This window comes from Myxine glutinosa, chromosome 11 (assembly GCF_964187855.1).
Source record: "Myxine glutinosa chromosome 11, kmMyxGlut1.1, whole genome shotgun sequence".
Taxonomy (NCBI): Eukaryota; Metazoa; Chordata; class Myxini; order Myxiniformes; family Myxinidae; genus Myxine; species Myxine glutinosa.
This window is the reverse complement of record NC_136271.1, coordinates 24213058-24233723: the sequence shown is the minus strand read 5'-3', so window position 1 is coordinate 24233723 and position 20666 is coordinate 24213058. Positions and strand designations below refer to the sequence as shown.

At 50.6% G+C, this 20666-nt stretch overlaps 1 protein-coding gene across 4 annotated transcripts in view; it reads left to right on the top strand.

Annotated features, from left to right (window-relative positions):
• Positions 1-20666, top strand: part of LOC137436505 (cadherin-13) — a 677612-nt gene that overhangs the window by 598759 nt on the left and 58187 nt on the right. For 2 of the 4 annotated variants that reach the window (XM_068130356.2, XM_078786498.1), the window contains exon 2: positions 12913-13079. In XM_068130356.2, coding sequence (XP_067986457.2) covers positions 13023-13079 — 57 coding nt within the window. In that variant the 5' untranslated portion in view covers positions 12913-13022. Of the gene's footprint in view, positions 1-12912; positions 13080-13924; positions 13973-14101; positions 14217-20666 lie in introns of those variants that run through there. The other 2 variants (XM_068130357.2, XM_068130358.2) reach the window with 2 other exon arrangements.

Genomic DNA, 20666 nt, shown 5'->3' with positions numbered 1-20666 from the left:
TCCGGTCTCCTTTTCCCCAGAAGGGCTCCTGACCCTTTAATCACAACAACCTTTAATCGACTAACACATTAATAAGCAAAGACCTGAATAGTAATTCACATAAATCCGTAACACATTGTAGCGACCCATGGGTCCCCCAAGCGAGGCCAGCAACAGAATCTCCTTGCTCCAGCCGGTGACGTAACCGGCGGGCAAACCACGGCGCTGGGGTGGCCGGTCACGTGACCACCAAAGCATGCCACGCGTGCGGTTATAATCCCTTGCACCTGTCGGTCACGTGACCACCAAAGCGCGCCTCGCCTAAGAGGCGTGGCTTTCGGTTTCGGTTGTGCTTTCTGGTTTTGATATATATGCAGCCTGATAAACGGGCTTTTGAGAGTTCCCGAGTTGGTTTTTACAATAAACATCTTCTCGGACGAGTTTGTGTCTTGCCCGTCACTTCGTCCGTCTCAAGCAAGAGCCCTGCTCTTCACTGGTGACCCCGAATTTACGACACGCGATGGACACCGCAGTGTCCCTCAAATTGCCCACCTTCTGGGAAGCACATGCCGCCGTCTGGTTCACGCAGGCAGACTTCCAGTTCACCCTGCGTAGCATAACGGAGGACGCCACGCGATACCATTACGTGGTCGCCGCGCTTGGCTCCGCGACCGCCGCCCACTGCCTGAGCTTCCTCCAGAACCCACCCGCTGACGGCAAGTACGACGCCATCAAGGCACTTCTTCTGGGTGCTTTCGCCCTCTCCCCGGCTGAGCGCACGACGCCTGCTCGACCTTCCTGAGCTCGGCGATACACACCCGTCCGAACGCATGGACTAAATGCTCGCGTTGCTCGGCGAGCACCCCTCGGATTTCCTGTTTCGGGAGCTTTTTGTTCGCCAGCTCCCGGCCCAGGTACGGGTCGCCCTGGCAGGCACGACCATCGTGAACCCCCGCGACCTCGCCAAGGAGGCCGACAAGATCGATTCGGCAAGCCAGCTCGCCAGAGCAGCGAGCCAGCTCGTCGGGGTGGCGGCCGGGAGCCCTCCCGCCCACCCGCCCGGCGCCTGCGACGCAGTTTCCTTCCCGGAGGCCGCTGGGCCGGCGCGACTGGCAGCGGCGACGCCGCGTCGCCTGGTCCCGACACGTCGACCGGAGCCCCCGCCGGACCCGGCCTGGTGTTATTTCCACGCCAGGTTCGGGCGGCAGGCCCGATCATGTCGACCCCCGTGCATGTTCGGCAAGTCGGGAAACGGGCGGGCCGGCGTTCCCTACCAGCAATGAACGCCGGCCGTTCCGGAAACCTGCTATTCATCGCGGACCAAGCGTCGGGGCGGCGCTTTCTCTGCGACACCGGCGCCCAGCTGAGCGTCATTCCCGCTTCGGCGGAGGACAGGCGGGCCGCCGTTTGCGGCCCCTCCTTAATCGCGGCCAACGGCTCCGCCATCTGCACCTTCGGCCCACACTCCGTCGCCCTCCGCTTCGGCAGCCAGCTCTTTCACTGGGAGTTCGTGACGGCGGATGTCCCCATGGCTTTGCTCGGGGCTGATTTTCTGTGCGCCCACGGCCTACTGGTCGACGTGAAACGCCGGCGTCTCGTCAACGCCGAAACTTTCAGCTCCCTGGCATGCGCTTTGAGCCGTTCCGCGCCCACTGAGTTTTCCTGCGTCCTCCCATTGGCAGACGACTTCGCACGTCTCCTCGCGGAGTTCCCGGCCCTCACGCAACCGACGTTTTCGGCCATCGCGGTGCGTCACGGCATCGAGCATCACATCCCCACTACGGGCCCGCCGGTGTACGCCCGGGCTCGCCGTCTCGATCCCGCCAAACTCGCCGTCGCCAAGGCCGAGTTCGCCGCGCTGGAGCGCCTCGGCATCGTGCGGCGCTCCGACAGCGCCTGGGCCTCGCCGCTGCACATCGTCCCGAAGCCGGGGGGCGGATGGCAGCCATGCGGCGACTACCGCCGCCTTAACGACGCCACTACCCCCGACAGGTACCCCATCCCGCACATCCAGGATTTTTCCGCCCGGTTGGCGGGACGGACCATTTTTTTCAAAAGTGGACCTGATTCGGGGGTACCACCAGGTGCCCGTCCGCCCTGCCGACATCCCGAAGATGGCCGTTATTACACCTTTCGGCCTCTTTGAATTCCTCCGGATGCCCTTCGGCCTCAAAAACGCGGCACAGGCGTTCCAGCGCCTGATGGACGGTGTGCTGTGCGACTTGCCGTTCCTCTACACCTACCTGGACGACATCCTAGTCACCAGCACGTCCAGAGCTGAACACCTCCTCCACCTCCGGACGCTGTTCGGCCGCCTCAGCGAGCACGGATTGATCATCAACCCAGCCAAATGTCACTTTGGTGCGGCGACGATCGACTTTTTGGGCCACCGCATCACCCGGACCGGCGCCGTGCCGCTACCGGCCAAAGTCGAGGCCATCGCCGCTTTCCCGCGCCCCCGCTCCATCAAGGCGCTGCAGGAGTTCCTCGGGATGGTGAACTTTTATCACCACTTCGTGCCCCGAGCTGCGCAACTCATGCGGCCCTTGTACGCCGCCCTCCGCGGCCAGCCGGCGAAACGCGACGTTGTCTGGTCCACGGACATGGACGCGGCTTTTACCGGCGCAAAACGGGCCCTCGCCAACGCCACGCTGCTGGCCCACCCGGTACCCCAGGCTCCCATCGCCCTCACCATGGACGCCTCCGACTACGCCGTGGGCGTGGTCCATGAACAATGGGTCAACGGGACCTGGCAGCCGCTCGCGTTCTTCAGCCGGCAACTCCTGCCCAACGAGTTGAAGTACAGCACCTTCGACCGCGAGCTCCTCGGGCTGTACCTGGCTGTCCGCCATTTTCGCCACCTCCTGGAGGGCTGCCCGTTCACGGCTTTTGTCGACCACAAGCCGTTGGTTTTCGCCATGGCTAAGGTCACGGAGCCGTGGTCGGCTGCCAGCAGCGCCACCTCTCCACCATGTCGGAGTACACCACGGACATCCGGCACGTCGCCGGGAAGGACAACGCCGTGGCCGACTGCCTTTCTCGAGCCGGCGCCAACGCCGTCCACCTCGGCGTCGATTTCGCCCTAATGGCAACAGACCAGGCCACCGACGGCACGGTGCAGGCGCTCCAGGTGGCGGACACGGGCCTCCGCTTGGCTGACGTCCCCTTCGCGGACACGGTCCTGCTGTGCGACATCTACCAAGGCCGACCTCGCCCCGTTGTGCCGGTCACCTGGCGGCGGCGCATTTTTGCTTCGCTCCACGGCCTCTCTCACCTGGGCCGGAACGCGTCCCAGAGGCTGGTGGCGGCGCGTTTCATCTGGCATGGGCTGCGATGGGACGTCCGCGACTGGGCCAACGCCTGCACACCCTGCCAGCGGGCCAAGGTCCACCGTCATACCCAGGCTCCGCTGGCTCCCTTCACCGTGCCCGAGCGACGGTTCGACCACGTCCACGTGGACCTGGTGGGTCCCCTTCCCCCATCGCAGGGGTTCACCCACCTGCTTACCATGGTGGACAGGACCACCAGGTGGCCGGAGGCCGTGCCCCTCGCCTCCACCACCACCGCCGACGTGGCCCAGGCATTCATCGCCACCTGGGTCGCGCGTTTCGGCGCACCAGCGGACATCTCGTCGGACCGCGGCCCACAGTTCACGTCCGAACTATGGGGCGCGGTCGCCCGCACATTGGACGTTACCCTGCACCGCACCACGGCCTACCACCCCCAGGCCAACGGGTTGTGCGAGTGGTTCCACCGCTCCATGAAGACCGCACTCATGGCTGGCCTCCAGGACGACGGCTGAGCCGACCGGCTCCCGTGGGTCCTTTTGGGCCTCCGCACGGCTCCCAAAGAGGACCTCCAGGCGTCCACCGCCGAGCTGGTGTACGGCCAGGCCCTCCGCGTACTGGGTGAGTTCATTCCCGACGCCCCCAGCCCCTGGTCCGCCGCGCGCCAGCGCACAGACTTCCAGGAGGTCGCCCGATGTTTCGCCCCGGTGCCCACGTCCCGCCATGGCGACCCCCAATCCTACGTCCCCCCAGCACTCCGCACGGCGGAGTACATCTTCGTGCCCCACGACGCGCACCGGGGGCCACTCCGGCCACCATACGACGGACCCTTCCGGGTCCTACGACAGGACAACAAGTCCTTCATCGTCAACATCGGCGGCCGGGCGGACCGGATTTCGCTGGACCACCTCAAGCCGGCCCACATGGACGTCGGCCAGCCGCCACAGCTGGCTCTCCCACCGCAGCGCGGCCGCCCCCCGTCCACTGCACCCCCCGTCCGACCACCTGCCACCACACCAGACCCCCCCCCCACGATTGGCCAGGGGTCGTTTTGGTCGGGTCATCCGGACCCCCCTCAGGTTGACCTTCCTGGATCAAGTCCATTCTGGGGGGGCGTGTGTAGCGACCCATGGGTCCCCCAAGCGAGACCAGCAACAGAATCTCCTTGCTCCAGCCGGTGACGTAACCGGCGGGCAAACCACGGCGCCGGGGTGGCCGGTCACGTGACCACCAAAGCGTGCCGCGCGTGCGGTTATAATCCTTTGCACCTGTCGGTCACGTGACCACCAAAGCGCACCTCGCCTAAGAGGCGTGGCTTTCGGTTTCGGTAGTGCTTTCTGGTTTTGATATATAATATGCAGCCCGATAAACGGGCTTTTGAGAGTTCCCGAGTTGGTTTTTACAATAAACATCTACTCGGATGAGTTTGTGTCTTGCCCGTCACTTCGTCCGTCTCAAGCAAGAGCCCTGCTCTTCAACATCAAATCAATAACTAAATGTCCTTGCTGTTATTTGTAACAGTTCACAGATCAAGTCTGTTTGGAGGTTTTGACCGTCTTCCACTGCGGGAGAAAACAGGGCCCCTGTGTGAGAGAGGCTCTTTGACCATCGCCGGTGTTGAGGGTGTGCTGCAGGTCCTCCCTGCTGGTGTGCTCATTCTCACCAAATTCTTCTTAGCATTGCAGCCCTCAGGCTCAATGGCAGTTTTGTCTTCACTTTGCACATCCGGTCTTGTGATGCTCTGGTTGTGCCTTTCCTCCGCTAGTAAATCCGAGGGCTGTCCATAACAGGGAGGTGGTGCTGACTCAGCTATTCTCAGGTCCACGCGATTGCGGCGATACAGGGCACCCTCCACATCCACGAGATAGGAACGTGGGGCAACCTTAGGGTGGTCCAAAAATGCAAAAAAATCACTTTTTTATCTGGATTATGATGCTCTATTGGATTATTGTTAGAAATGGTCTAAATCATTCACCCAAAAAATATTTTGCATCTGAGTCATCTATAAACTCATACACACTCAACATATAAATTTGTCATTTTGGTCAATTTTAATGAAAATCGTCCATGTTGAGAGGCTTACTGTTACGTGGTCCCCTCGGTGAATACCTGGTCTCAGTGACCCCCGGACCATGAGAGGAACTTCGCCAGAAAGCTGTATTATATATGCGCTTTCGCCACGCAAGCCATATGAATTTCACCCAAGAGACAACTGACGTTCAAGGATATATTTCAATGGTAATGATACCAAACAATTTCAATGACACAACCATCAACAATATTTCAAGGACACAACCACGGAGATTTTCCCCGAGCAATCAACAATACATAATCATCACCAATTCCCAATTCACAATCAATTCCCTATGATTAAGATGGCCATCTTATACATGTGTGTCCCGGTGAGTACTCACACCCCCTTTCGGTCTCTGCTCCTCACAATGTCTCTGGGCCCCTCCTGACCAAGATACTGCTACTGGTCGGCGTCTCCGCACTCGGGCGGTTGAACGAACCCCGGGTGGACGTTTCTCCACCGGGCAGGTATCGTACCAGGCACCGTGGCTGCAGCCCCTCGTGGCCACGCGGAGCGGGTACGGTAGAGCAAGCCAAACCCCACGCCGCTTGCAAGGCGCGTTAGGCCCCAACGTGCGACCCGCACGCGTCTGTTTGGACGGTGCCGCGAACGATTCCAGACGCGGGGTCGATGCACGGCCCCACGTCAACTTGACGTCTCCACCGGGCAGGTACACGTCCCGGGAATTCCTCTCGCCGGACAGGTTTCGGAACGCCGCTGTTTTCCACGCAGCGCAAGGTCGATTCCACCTTTTGTCGGAGCGGGGCGAGGAAGAATAAAACTCGTCCTTTTTCCTCGTGTCTTTTTCTCTTCCGTTTCCGGTCACTTCCGTTTCCGGCCACTTCCGTTTCCGGCCACTCCCTCAGAAGGGCTCCTGCCCCTCCAACCACAACAACTACACAACAACTTAATATACTACCCACGGATAAGCAAAGACCTGAATGGTAATTCACATACATTCACATAAATATGTAACACTCCCCCCCTTCAAGAAAGAAAGTTTGAACCCAGCGAAAACTTTCGTTGCCGGCTAATTTGGAGAAACAAACCAGATAACTCAACCCCTCCCGATTACTCCCTCTGGACTAAGTACCAACAACGACATTGTCCCTGCCAAATCAAACTCCATCTCATGACCCTCTGACTTTGACCGTCAGTTTCTTGGGAATGAAGGTTAAGGGGTTGATCAAAGATCCAAAGTTAGGCAACTCGATAGCACTTTTTCCGGGAGGCCAAGCCGAGTATTCACTACATGGATGCCTTTAGGAACGCGGAGTTCACGGTTAGTCCATGCAGGAAAGTTCTCTACATGGGCGCCTTGAGGAACGTGGAGTTCACGGTTAGTCCGTGCATGAAAGTTCACTACATGGACGCCTTTAGGAACGGCGTTCACGGTTAATTCGTGTAGGAATCTTGGCTCGGCGGCTCCGCCGCCTTCAGTGCTTCAACTTCTCAGAACTTCCCTAATAATTATGGTGGGACCACTTGTCCCTGTAGTCCCATGAATAGCGGTCTCCTTCTCGGCCACTACTTTGACAATCCTTCCTTCGGGAGCTGCTGTAACTCAGGGAGCCTCCATAATAATATTGATTGCGGCCACCACCAAAACTACCGCCCAGTTGTCCTCTCCTGTAGACCTCTCGACGCCTACGAAATGCCTTCCCTACTGTTATGGTCCGACCCTCCAAATCCTTGCCATTCCAATTCTTCTCTGCCTCTCTGGCGTCTTTTGTGCTGGCAAACGTGACAAAGCCGAACCCTCTTGACTGTTGCGTTTCCCAGTCTCTTACCAACCGCACTTCCACCAGCGGCCCATATCTGTTGAAGACAGAGGTCAGAACTTCTTCCTCTGTTTTGAAGTTCAGTCCCCCTACAAATAACTTGGCACTTTTGTCGCCATCCCGAGTTGGTGTGGTGTTATTTTCCCTGCTGGGCTCTTTACCAACCCTCTGGTTACCATAAACTTGACCCCCGGCCAAATCATTCCCGATAACCACAGATACACCCTCTACAGGAAGCGTGGCTTGTAAACCGACGGTGACCGGTCCTGACACCAAATCGGACTCCAACTGGATGACCTGAAGGGGAGCACTAACACCGCCCCCGATCCCCTTTAAACGCACACTATCCCCCGTTGCCGTCTCCTCGGACCATGGCAAAATGCCTTCAAGCATTAAAGATTGATGGGCCCCTGTGTCCTTCAATATCCTAACCGGTCTCCGGTTAGTCGAGGCTCCATCCAGTGACACAAACCCCTCTGAAATAAATGGTTGGTAACCCTTTTGATGGCGATTTCTTACGCTAGCCATCGCATTCGGAGTTGTAATAGTCGGACTCCGCTCTGGGTTGTCCCTTTTCATGAGGTAACAACTGGACATCAAGTGTCCAGGTTTCTTGCAAAACGCGCAAGTAGGTCCGGAGGAAAAACTCGGGGTCTGCCTCGGGCCCCCCGAACTATAAGTTTGTCTTGGGCCCGCATCCCTCTGATTTCGAACCGGTGGGGTATCATAGTTGTCCCCATAATCATCTCGAGGCCGCCGCCATGTATGGTCGTTCTCCGCACCTGCTGTTCCCCACCTCCCCTGCGGAGATCTAGGCGAGGAGTTAGGTTCGTGGACCCCTATTCGGTGGGTTAAGGCATAATCATCTGCCATGGTGGCTGCGTCCCACAACTTTGGTACCTTCTTTTCCTGCAGGTACACTTTGATGTCCTCGTGGACACACTGCTGGAATTCCTCCACCAGGATCAAGTCCCGCAATGTCTCGAAGTCTTTCCCGACTCCTTTTGACTCACACCACCGATCAAACATGTTTTCTTTCACTCTGGCAAACTCCACATGGGTCTCACTCTCCCTCTTCCTGGCATTCCTGAATTTTTGCCTGTAAGCTTCCGGAACCAACTCATAGGCCTTGAGGATGTGCTTCTTCAGTACCTCATAATCTGCACATTGGTCCATTGGTAGCGCCGAATAAATTTCCTGAGCTTTCCCCACCAGCACACTTTGCACGAGTATGGTCCAGGCCTCCTCCGGCCAGTTTAATTGTCGAGCCACTTTCTCAAAGTGTGGGAAAAATTTCGCGACTTCTTTTTCACTGAACGGTGGAACCAGCCTCACATGTCTGCCCACATCCCAGGTTTTCTGGTTAGGTGTCGACCCCGTCAGCAAGGGTGGTGCCTCTCCCCGTTCTCTCATTAACTCCAGCTCCTTGAATTTGATTTCTTGCTGAAGCTCCATGTCACGTTCCTTTAATTCCCTTTCCGCTTTTCTCTCCTCTGCTTCGAGGTCCCTTGCAGCTCTCCTCTCCTCTGCTTTTCTCCCTTCTAACCTTTCCTGGAGTTCTCGTTCCACTCTCCTTTCCTCTGCTTGTTTCTCTTCTCTCCTCGCTTCTGCTTTCCTTTCTTCTTCTGCTAACCTTTCCTGGAGTTCTCGTTCCACTCTCCTTTCCTCTGCTTGTTTCTCTTCTCTCCTCGCTTCTGCTTTCCTTTCTTCTTCTGCTCTTTCCTTTTCTGCTTTCCTTTCTTCTTCTGCTCTTTCCTTTTCTGCTTTCCTTTCTTCTTCTTTTAACCTTTCCTGGAGTTCTCGTTCCACTCTCCTTTCCTCTGCTTGTTTCTCTTCTCTCCTCTCTTCTGCTTTCCTTTCTTCTTCTGCTCTTTCCTTTTCTGCTTTCCTTTCTTCTTCTTTTAACCTTTCCTGGAGTTCTCGTTCCACTCTCCTTTCCTCTGCTTGTTTCTCTTCTCTCCTCTCTTCTGCTTTCCTTTCTTCTTCTGCTCTTTCCTTTTCTGCTTTCCTTTCTTCTTCTTTAATCCGTTCCTGGCTCCGTAATTGCAACTCCAGTTTCCGGAGCTCAACGTCTTCTGGTTCTTCGGGTAGCCACTCCCAGGCTAACTCGTCCCATGTTCCTAATCCCACCATAGATTGTATCACCGTGGCCTGCAACTCTGCCTTCCTCAAATTAGTTCGGACCTCCAAGTTAAAATGTTTGGCCAATTTCAAGAGGTCCGACTTTAGCAACGCTCGGAACTGTGCCTCACTCGGGGTTACCCCAAAGTTCTGTGCCACAAACGCCATGGTGCCTATCGTTAACACCTGTTAACCTTCACCCAAGACTTTACCCCAATTTCTCAAAAAAAAAAATTTACCAATTAATAATTAATTAATAAATTTTAATTAATAAAAAAAATTATTATTTTATTATTTTATACAATTTTAAATCCCGGACGTAGACCCAATTGCGAAATCGCAAATCGTAATTTGGACGAGCCCCCAATTCTGTTACGTGGTCCCCTCGGTGAATACCTGGTCTCAGTGACCCCCGGACCGTGAGAGGAACTTCGCCAGAAAGCTGTATTATATATGCGCTTTCGCCACGCAAGCCATATGAATTTCACCCAAGAGACAACTGACGTTCAAGGATATATTTCAATGGTAATGATACCAAACAATTTCAATGACACAACCATCAACAATATTTCAAGGACACAACCACGGAGATTTTCCCCGAGCAATCAACAATACATAATCATCACCAATTCCCAATTCACAATCAATTCCCTATGATTAAGATGGCCATCTTATACATGTGTGTCCCGGTGAGTACTCACACCCCCTTTCGGTCTCTGCTCCTCACAATGTCTCTGGGCCCCTCCTGACCAAGATACTGCTACTGGTCGGCGTCTCCGCACTCGGGCGGTTGAACGAACCCCGGGTGGACGTTTCTCCACCGGGCAGGTATCGTACCAGGCACCGTGGCTGCAGCCCCTCGTGGCCACGCGGAGCGGGTACGGTAGAGCAAGCCAAACCCCACGCCGCTTGCAAGGCGCGTTAGGCCCCAACGTGCGACCCGCACGCGTCTGTTTGGACGGTGCCGCGAACGATTCCAGACGCGGGGTCGATGCACGGCCCCACGTCAACTTGACGTCTCCACCGGGCAGGTACACGTCCCGGGAATTCCTCTCGCCGGACAGGTTTCGGAACGCCGCTGTTTTCCACGCAGCGCAAGGTCGATTCCACCTTTTGTCGGAGCGGGGCGAGGAAGAATAAAACTCGTCCTTTTTCCTCGTGTCTTTTTCTCTTCCGTTTCCGGTCACTTCCGTTTCCGGCCACTTCCGTTTCCGGCCACTCCCTCAGAAGGGCTCCTGCCCCTCCAACCACAACAACTACACAACAACTTAATATACTACCCACGGATAAGCAAAGACCTGAATGGTAATTCACATACATTCACATAAATATGTAACACTTACAAAGACTTTAGAAATATTTTTTCCCTAAATAATGTCATTGATGGTACATACCCCTGTGAAGTCCTCATGGTCGAAACATGGGTCAGACATGTATGAACATGTTTCAAACATGTTTCAAGCATTGTCAAACATGTTTCGACCATGATGATTTCACACTCACAGGCGCAAGCGCATGCAAAAAGTCATGAACCACAAAATGGCTTAGTACATGTACTTTTTGTACTTTTTGTACTAAAGTGCATGTACGTTTTCCACCTAGGTTGCTATTGGATTGTTCTCCTTTAGCCAAATTTGGTGAAAAACGCCATATTTCAATTGAAGTGTGTATGAGTTTCTAGATGGAATTGAGCGAAAATATTTGGTGGGTGAATGTTTTAGACCATTTCTAACAATAATCCAGTAGAGCATCAAAATCGGAGAGATCGATGGTTTTTTGGACCACCCTAGGCAACCTGTTGCACGCAGGTTCCTATTTTCCAGCGACCAGTTCGGTCTCCAGGCAGTGGTTTCATACGGATGCACTCACCAACTTTTAGTTCAGGTAAGTCTCTGGCTGACCTGTCATAGCCGAGCTTGGATATCTGCTTTTTTTGACGCAGTTTCTCCAAAACACCTGGCACCACACAAGGCTCGAGCAACTTGTCGGTCACAGGTAAAGGTGTTTTCAGCATTCTTGACATCAAGCGCTGCGCTGGGCTGCTGTCCATGCCCTCAGTTGGTGTGTTCCTCCACTGGAGTATGGCCTTCCAGGGGTCATTGCCATCACATGTAGCTTTCTTGCACAGGTTCTTTACGATTTTGACGGCAGACTCAGCTTTGCCATTGGCTTTTGGGTGTCGTGGAGAGGATGCGAGATGCTCGAATTCCCATTCCATGGTAAAGCGTCTGAATTGCTTGCCTGCAAATTGAGGCCCGTTGTCAGAGATTACACGGTCCGGTTGACCGTGACGTGCGAATTGTGCCTTGCATCGCCGGATTGTTGTCTCAGCAGACAGGTCTAGGAGCAGCTCAATTTCCCAGAAGTCAGAATAGTGATCGACCATCAGGAGGAAGTCTTTCCCAATGTACTTGAATAAGTCCATGCTGATGATCTGCCAGGGCCGTGTGGGCAACTCGTGCGACATCATCGTCTCCTTTTGCTGCTCATGTGCATATTCATTGCACATGGAACATTTACTGACAAAGTCTTTGATCTCTGCTTGCATGTTTGGCCAGAAGAGAGTATCGCGTGCTTGCCTGTATCATGCTTCCCCTCCAATGTGGCTGGAGTGGATTCGTGCCAGCATCTCTGGGCGCAAAGACTTCGGTATGATAACTCTCTGACCTTTGAACAGCACACCATTCTGCACACTGATTTCATCTCTGCATAGCCAATAATCTCTAACAGCAAGAGATGTCTCATCTCTCTGGTCAGGCCACCCGGCCAAGACAGCAGCTTTTAGTGCTTGCAGGTATTCGTCTCTGTCTGTGTGCTGTCTGATATGAAGCAGGCGTCGATCAGTGACGTTCAGGTAATCTGCCCGATTGATCTGCTCCACATCATACTGCTCCTGCTGCATGCTACAAACTGTGTGTCGCTCATGTTCCACATTGGAAGTACTGACCGCTGCTGTTGCCCTGCTGAGCATGTCGCTGATATACATTTTAGGCCCAGGCTTGTACACAACCCTGAGGCTGTAGTTCTGGAGTGTGAGCAGCATGCTCTGGAGCCGCTTAGGTGCGCTTAGGAGAGGCTTGCTGAAAATGGCAATGAGCGGCTTGTGATCAGTCTCTGCCGTGATCACTTCCCGTCCATACAGATAGTGATGGAAGTGTTGACAGGCAAACACTATGCTCAGGCATTCTTTTTCGATTTGTGCATAGTTTTGTTCCGTCAGCGTTAGCGCCCTTGATGCAAATGCAACCGGTTGTCCCTCTTGCATGAGACAGCACCCCAGTCCATTTTGGCTTGAGTCACTTTGTATAGTGACTGGCTTTGAGAACCAACACCTGTAACAATTACCTGCGTCTGAGCATTTATTCGGTACTGTACTCAAAGCTTGTACCTTCAACATCTCTTTTAGGGCGTGGGGGACGGATGGAACCCCCGGGGCTCAGGTTAGGCGTCACTAATTCAAAAAGAAGAAGAACCTGCGATACATTGCCCCTCCCTCCTCACTTGAAACTTCCCACTCGGGTTTTTCTTGTTTTACTCCTCCCACATCCCAACCCCATCTTCACCTTTCCTCCTTCCCAGGTATACTCCCCCCTAACCTTCCACTTCCCGCCATTTTCTCTCATATTTCACCTTCCGCCTCCTCCCTTAATTCTACTTGTCCCACCTGTAGGTGTGGTCACATAGACCCCGCCCTGTCCAATTCGTGAAGCCTCACCTGGCACGATACCTGCTCGCTCGGTTGCCGTGGGCGGGTGGCGCTCCATTCGGTGTACCTGCGCAATGGACGCCGTGTTGCCGTTCTACATTCTCGTCCTGGGATGCGTCTTTGCCATACAGGTGAGCTGTGCACTTTCTCACCTTTGCACCTTGCTGCTCAAAATCGATGCTGATTACCAATGCACGCCGTGCATTCTAATAATATTATTATGAGAGAAAAGGTAAGTTGAGATTTTATTTATTTCCGAAAACCATAAACAAGTTTCATTTTATTTGGTTTCGTACAGACCAAAAATGTTAATTCGTCATTATTGAAGTTATGGTATTGTGTGGGAAATAAATATTTTCTTTTTTTCTTTTTGCATTACATGTACATTACCGAATGTACGGTGTAGTATGCCTAGCTGCGAACTTACCTGTCTGTCCAGGTAGGTCTATCTTTCTCGGTTTTCGGGAAACATTTAATAATGAACACGTTATTGAGGAACGACGCTCATCACCGAGCAGCCCAGGTCATTCCACCAGGAATTTTAACAAAAAAAAGAAAAAGTAAACATCTATTAAAAGTTTGTGAGTGCAAATGTTTGTTTGAATGCGCATGGTGGATCATTTTGGTGTGGCCTTGTTCTTCTTCCGCTGCCTCTTCTTCTTCTTCTTCTTTTGAATGCAGCAGAAGGCTGTGGGTAGTGTTATTGGCTGAGTGTGCCGCTGATGCAGTTCCCTCTGGAAGTCAGGGAAGCAATTTTGGAATTTGTTCAGGATGCCGGCGATGGCTCGCCTACTCTTTGCGAAGGACACCGTGGGATCTTTAACATCACCAACTAATGTCGACAAATGGGACGCCCAGTTTGACGTCCATCCGAGGGACGGCACACACATTGATGACTCACCTGCCTGTGAAACACCACGTAGACCCCGCCCATATATATAGTTTATAGCTGGGTCGGGATTCAAACCCAGGTTAGACCGTTTGAAGGTGAATGTGCGGACCTCAAGGCCATCGTGCCAGCACGGTGTGGCATTAAGAACATGATAACGTACCTTATTAGCTCCATTAAATAATGCTTGTTTACTTTTCACATGTGGTTTGATGCTTGCCTGGTTCATCCTTTTTTTATTCTTTTTTTTTTCCACAAGATCGAGGCTCATGGAAGGGCAAGGTTGAACTGACGGTGGGATCGTGGGGCAACACTTGCACCAACCAGTAAGGAATTTCGAACAGGAAAATAGAGAGGATGGAAGGAAATACTGAAACCAGTAAGTAAGAGGGTTGGGTTGGGTTGGGTTAATTAAATAAGAGGGTTGGGTTGCAGCAACGAAGTTCATGGATTGGGATGGAGGATGACATGGGGTGAGGGTACACTGCCTGCTTGAATCCCTGGACGGAAGATTTGTTAAAGGGGAACCCACGCAGAAAAAAATAATAATGAAAACCTTTGGAAATCATTAATCTTGGTCTAATTTGAAGGGTATTTTTTTCCAATCACAAAGTGTCTAAAACAGCCCGAGAATGTCGATTTTTCGATTTCACCAGTGACGTCACATCGTGATCTCACCTCGATCCAAATGGCGACTTCCATAGAGAAACAGTGCACTCCGAGCTCGGATTCCGATACGGATTCCTCCATCATTAGCAACTCTGAAGGTTCTCGGTATGTTGAATCGGATCTGCGGGAGTGTGAATAAGCTATTGCAGACAAGATTAGTGATAGAAACACTTTCGGAGGAATGTGTGTAAAAGTCATACCTGTAAACTGGGCATCAGGGTAGATGGATATTGGATATGCTGCTCGATTGTATTGCCCACATCACCTGTGGAGATATCATCTTTATATATTGCAGCGCCAGGTTTTCTTTCTCTGTAAGTCTTCACACTAACATATTCAACACACACACACACACGTGCACACACACACGTGCACACGCACACATGCACAGGCACACGTGCACAGGCACACGTGCACAGACACACGTGCACAGACACACGTGCACAGACACGTGCAGAGACATGTGCACACATGTGCATACACACACACAAACACACACAAACACACACATGCACACACACGCACTCACACACATGCACACACACACACATGTGCACACACGCACACACACAGACACACACAAACACACACACAAACACGCACACACACGCACGCACACACACGCACGACACAGACATTTCAGATAGACTAACCCTCATTCTCTCTTTTTTTGAATGCCGATCGTACTGAATTCAAATCCTCCTTGGGTGGTAGTTTATGGGATATGGGAGTAGACGTGATGGCGTCCAAGACAATGACTTCTAGGTTTTTGAGCTCTTCCGATGCGTACGGCAAGGTGGCGGCGATGTTAGACAGCACATCTAGCGAGGTGAGTTCGGTTGCCGGCGGACCAACACAGGTGTTCGATTCACCACTCAAATAGCCTATGCCCATATGCTGGTAGCTCGGCAGAGAAGGTGTTACAGATTAGTGTGACGGCTGTTTCCTCCGCTTAATTGCAGGAATGGCATCCTCTCTCAATTGTGGTGAATAACCACAAGACAAAGCCATCTCTGTTGTTTCATAACAGTTCTCTGTAAAATGTTTCGAGCACAAAAGCGACCATTTTGTAGGCCCCATCCACACTCAGGTATTTCGAGCAAACCTCGTTCAATTTATGGCAACCCTTGGATCATTTGTCTATTGGTGCAGCATGAAACCATCTCGGTTTGTATTACTACAACCACCAAGGACGCATCGACGAGGCATAATTGTAGAAATTCAAAAATTATTCCCCGTTTAAGTTGAATCATTAATTGATGTTATGTATAGACAATACGGAAGTGGCAATTGCTTTCACTGTCTGACATCACAGCTAAAGTGAAGAAGAAGAAGAATTTTTTTTATTTTTTTTTGCATACAGAATCGAGGCTCGTGTAAGAGCTAACACATTGAACATGAAAACATGCACAGACACATAAAATATACGATGAAGGGAGCGGGAGACGAGGGGGAGAGAGAGGAAAGCACATGTCGAAGCAACATGTCTTGTGCTTTGGCCTCATCGTAGGAGATTCAAATAATATTGAGAGCTACACATTGCGCAGACGCCAGGAGAGACAATGCTGGGGTGCCAGCCCATAGCGCAGAACAGGACTCTATTTGGCTATGGACAAAGCCTTCTAGACTGGAAGGAGCTTCCAAGGAAAGACTGCGATTGATGGAAGATTCCCAGTCTCAAGGCTTTGAAGGTCGGCTTTGCTATGTGGTTGGCCCAAGAGAGATTGTGGCTGATGCTAAGGCCTAGAAGTTCAAGAGACAGAATATCTTCCAGCGCTGACTATGGAAATAGATAGTTGGGTTCATTTGACAATCCTTCCAGACCAACAAAGTGGGACAGTGAGATTATCGAAGATTGAAGGACATGTTCCATTTATCAGACCAGCATAAAATCAATTCCAGATCAGCAGAGAGCGACACGGCTGCAGATTGTCATGCAGTGGGATGGAGTACTGTACATCTCAATGTGGAATTGTGATAGGTCATTTACGTCGATGAGGAACAAGACTGGCCCAAATACACTGATTTGGGAAACTCCAACATCCATTGAGAGAGGGAGGAGAGGGATCCATTGATGGCAACTTGTTGACTGTGCGAGTGGAGGAAGTCAGAATGACAGGAATGAAGTCAGTCTTGTACGTCACAAGCAGAGAGCTCGGCAAGCAAAGCAGGAGGCTAGAATGTATTGAATTCCCAAGATATATATCGAGATATAATGCCCAAGATATATGTCCCACCTCCTAATTAAAATTTAGGCGTATATTAGGCATATATGTCAAATATATGTCAAAAGGCATATATTATTATATTGTCATATATTATTATTGTCAAAGGCATATTATGTATTATAGGCATTATAAAGGCATTATAGGCATTATGTATTAAAGGCATTATGTATTATAGGCATTATAGGCATTATAAAGGCAAAAGGCATATATTATTGTCAAAAGGCAAAAGGCATATATTAGGCATATATTAGGCATATATGTCAAAAGGCAAATTTAGGCATATATGTCCCACCTTGGCGTCAGGAAGGGCATGGCGTCAGGAAGGGCATCCGGCCATAAAAACATTGCCTCAAACAGGGAACTATGATTGTCATGGGGCCCGCAAGGCTAACCCCCGCTCTAGCGGGGAAAATGGCCTTAAAACGATCATTCATTCATTCATTCTCCTAATTAAAATTTAGGGCATCAAGGCATTGCAGAGAGGACCAGAAGCATGCCCAGAGTTGAGTGACTGGGATGGAATCTGGATTGATGTTCATAGATCAGGCTGTTTGAAAACAGGAAAGATTTGACATCAGCAGCAATGATGGATTCCATGAATTTGCTTCTAATTTGAAGTAATTTGTCAACAGTTGATCAGATCTTTTTGTACCTGTCTTGTAGATGAGAGTGGTTTTTGCTGACTTCCAGGCTAATGGGCGGCATTGAAAGGAGGACAGACTGGCATGCAGTGCAGTCTGGCTTCCTGATTTGCTTGCCCAGCTTCCTGCCTGTGGCATACAAGACAGACCTCATTCCTGAACTAAATAGGGCAGATTTAAATAGGGCAGACAGTGGGGAAGTAAGAACAGCAGAGCATTTTAAAGGATGTGGGCACTGATGCCATCTGGGCCTGTGAATGCCACATTGCCACAGGGTCAAGGCTGGAGAGAACTTTCATGACTTTGAGTTGCTTTGGCTCATTTTACAGGAATTATTTTTCCTTCATGGTTTAAATGATTTTAAGTTATGCAGAAAATATTCTAGAGAAAACTAGTGAAGTACAATCAATTTGAGATTTATTTTTTATTATCGAGGATTTAACTTGTCAATTTGGCCACTGAAAAATTAAAATTGTATATCGTGCAGAATGTGTGGTGCACATATCTCATAATTTTGGGGGAGAAAAGGGGATGGGGCAGGGTACTAGAGGATTCTCAAAAGCTGTAACTTAGTGTCTTCAGAAAGTATTCACACCCCTTCACTTTTTTTTACATTTCATTGTGTTACAGCCTGAATTTAAAATGGATGAAATTTAAATTTTTGTCACTGATCTACACACAATATCCCATAATGTCAAAGTGGAATTTTTAAAAAGAATTTTTTTACAAAATAATATTCAAACAAAAATAAATAGTATTCAACCCCTTTGCTATGAGACTCCAAATTGAGGTCAGGTGCATCCAATTTACATTGATCATTCTTGAGATGTCTTTACAACTTGATTTGGAGGTCACCTGTGGCTAATTCAATTGCTTGGACATGATTTAGAAAGAAACACACCTTTCTATATGAGGTCACACAGTTGACAGTGCATATCAGAACAGAAACATGACCATGTCTGAAGTCCAAATAACTGTCCGTAGAACTCTGAGATACAGTTGTTAGGAGGCATAGATCTGTGGAAGGGTATAAAACAGTTTCTAGAGTGTTGAAAGTTCCCAAGAGCACAGTGAGCTCCATCATTAAGAAAAGGAAAGAATATGGAACGACACAGCCTCTTCCTAGAGCTGGCCGTCTGACCAAACTGAGCAACCAACCAAGAAGGACCTTGGTCAGGGAGGTGACCAAAAACCCAATGACCACTCTGACAGAATTACAGAGTTCCTTGGCTGAGATGGGAGAACTTGCCGGAAGGACAACAGTCTCTGCAGCACTTCACAAATCTCGACTTTATGGGAGAGTGGCCAGACGGAAGCCAGTCCTGAGAAAAAGACAGATTACAGCATGTCTGGAGTTTTCAGAAAGGCACGTGAAAAACTCTGAGAGCATGAAGCAGGGTGGTGGCAGCATTATGCTATGGGGATGCTTTTCAGCAGCAGGAACTGGGAGACTTGTAAAGATAGAGGGAACAATGAATGGAGCCAAATGCAAGCAAATGCTTGAGGAGAACCTGCTTCAGAGTGCAAAAGACCTCAGACTGCGGTGAAGGTTTACATTTCAACAGGACAATGCCCCCAAGCATTCAGCCAAAGCAACACTGGAATGGATTCAGAACAAGAATGTGAAACTCCTTGAGTGGTCCAGTCAAAGCCCAGACGTGAATCCCATTGATAATCTGTGGAAAGACTTGAAGATTGCTTTTCACTGACGCTCCCCATCCAACTTGACAGAGCTTGAGCAAATCTGCAAGGAAGAATGCGAGAAACTCCCCAAATCCAGATGTGAAAAGCTGATACAGATATAACCAAGAAGACTCGAAGCTGAAATTGCTGCCATAGGCGCCGATATGAAGTATTGACTCGGGTCTGAATATTTTTGTATATTAGATATTTCTGTATTCATTTTAAATCAATTTGTAAAGATTTCTAAAAATAATTTCCTCCTTGACATTATGGGGTATTATGAGTAGATTAGTGACAAAAAATCTCAATCTAATCCATTTTAAATTCAGGCTCTAACACAACAAAATGTGAAGAAATTCAAAAGGGTGTGAATACTTTCTGAAAGCATTGCATTAAGCTGCTCTATACACCTTAGCATGGCGTGTGTTTAAAATATGGGAATTCTTCTGGATTTTTGTAGTTACTTTTCCGAATCAACTCAGGAGGTAATGACGATCATTTCGCTGTATCACACTCCACATCAGAAATCTCCAGTAGAACCCCACACACACACACACACACACACACACACACACACACACACACACACACACACACACACACACACACACAACTCGCCCATTTATAGTAGATATCTGTGGTCATTTTCAGGCTTATAGCAATTGCAACTGTTGTTAAAAGGTATTAATTTTGCATCGCAGTGGCTGTCACACAACCGTCTTGTTGAAATTGTCCCTTCCATAAAGAGTTGAAATTATAGTGTCATTTTGAAGAACTTAAGCCTTTCCTATTCTTGTGAATTTTGTTTAAATCTATTGTTGCATACCCTTCCAATGTCTTAGCTACTATCCTCAGTTTCCCACAACCAATAGTGCCAAAGGCAAGTAGGAGAGCTTTTGCATGTATGACAAAGCACAAGGACATTAAACCAGTGTAGTGCCTGGTGATTTGCATCTGAAGTCACAACAACACGAGACAAATCATAAACCAAAACAACAAAGCCTCGACTATCAGGGACGCCTCTTCACGGTGATTGTACCCCCCAATGCAAGTCGGGGGCCAAATCTTCCCCATTCTTCCCTGCTGCCCGCTTTCATCAGGGCAGCGCACAGTCATGGTCAGAGTTCCGATCGGTCCCCATGGACCGGCCCTTTCCCTCTTGTCTCTCTCTCTCTCTCTCTCTCTCTCTCTCTCTCTCTCTCTCTCTCTCTCTCTCTCTCTCTCTCTCTCTCTCTCTCTCTCTCTCTCCCTCCCTCTCCCTCTCTCTCTCTCCCTCCCTCTCCCTCTCTCTCTCTCTCCCTCCCTCTCCCTCTCTCTCCCTCTCTCTCTCTCTCTCTCTCTCTCTCTCTCTCTCTCTCTCTCTCCCTCCCTCTCCCTCTCTCTCCCTCTCTCTCTCTCTCTCTCTCTCTCTCTCTCTCGCGCCCCCTGCTGGCCGTTTGTGGTGGGTGTGGCGTCATGGCGGCTGTGAGCAACTGCTCTGTGGTGTAGTGAGTTCTTTGTGAGTTTTTCTCCTCTCCTGCCCTCCCCTGCCCCCCCTCCCTCTCCTTTTCCATCCGTTGTGCTTCGGCATCGTGTTTCCATCCGTTCTGTACCCTTGTCTTCAAGAGA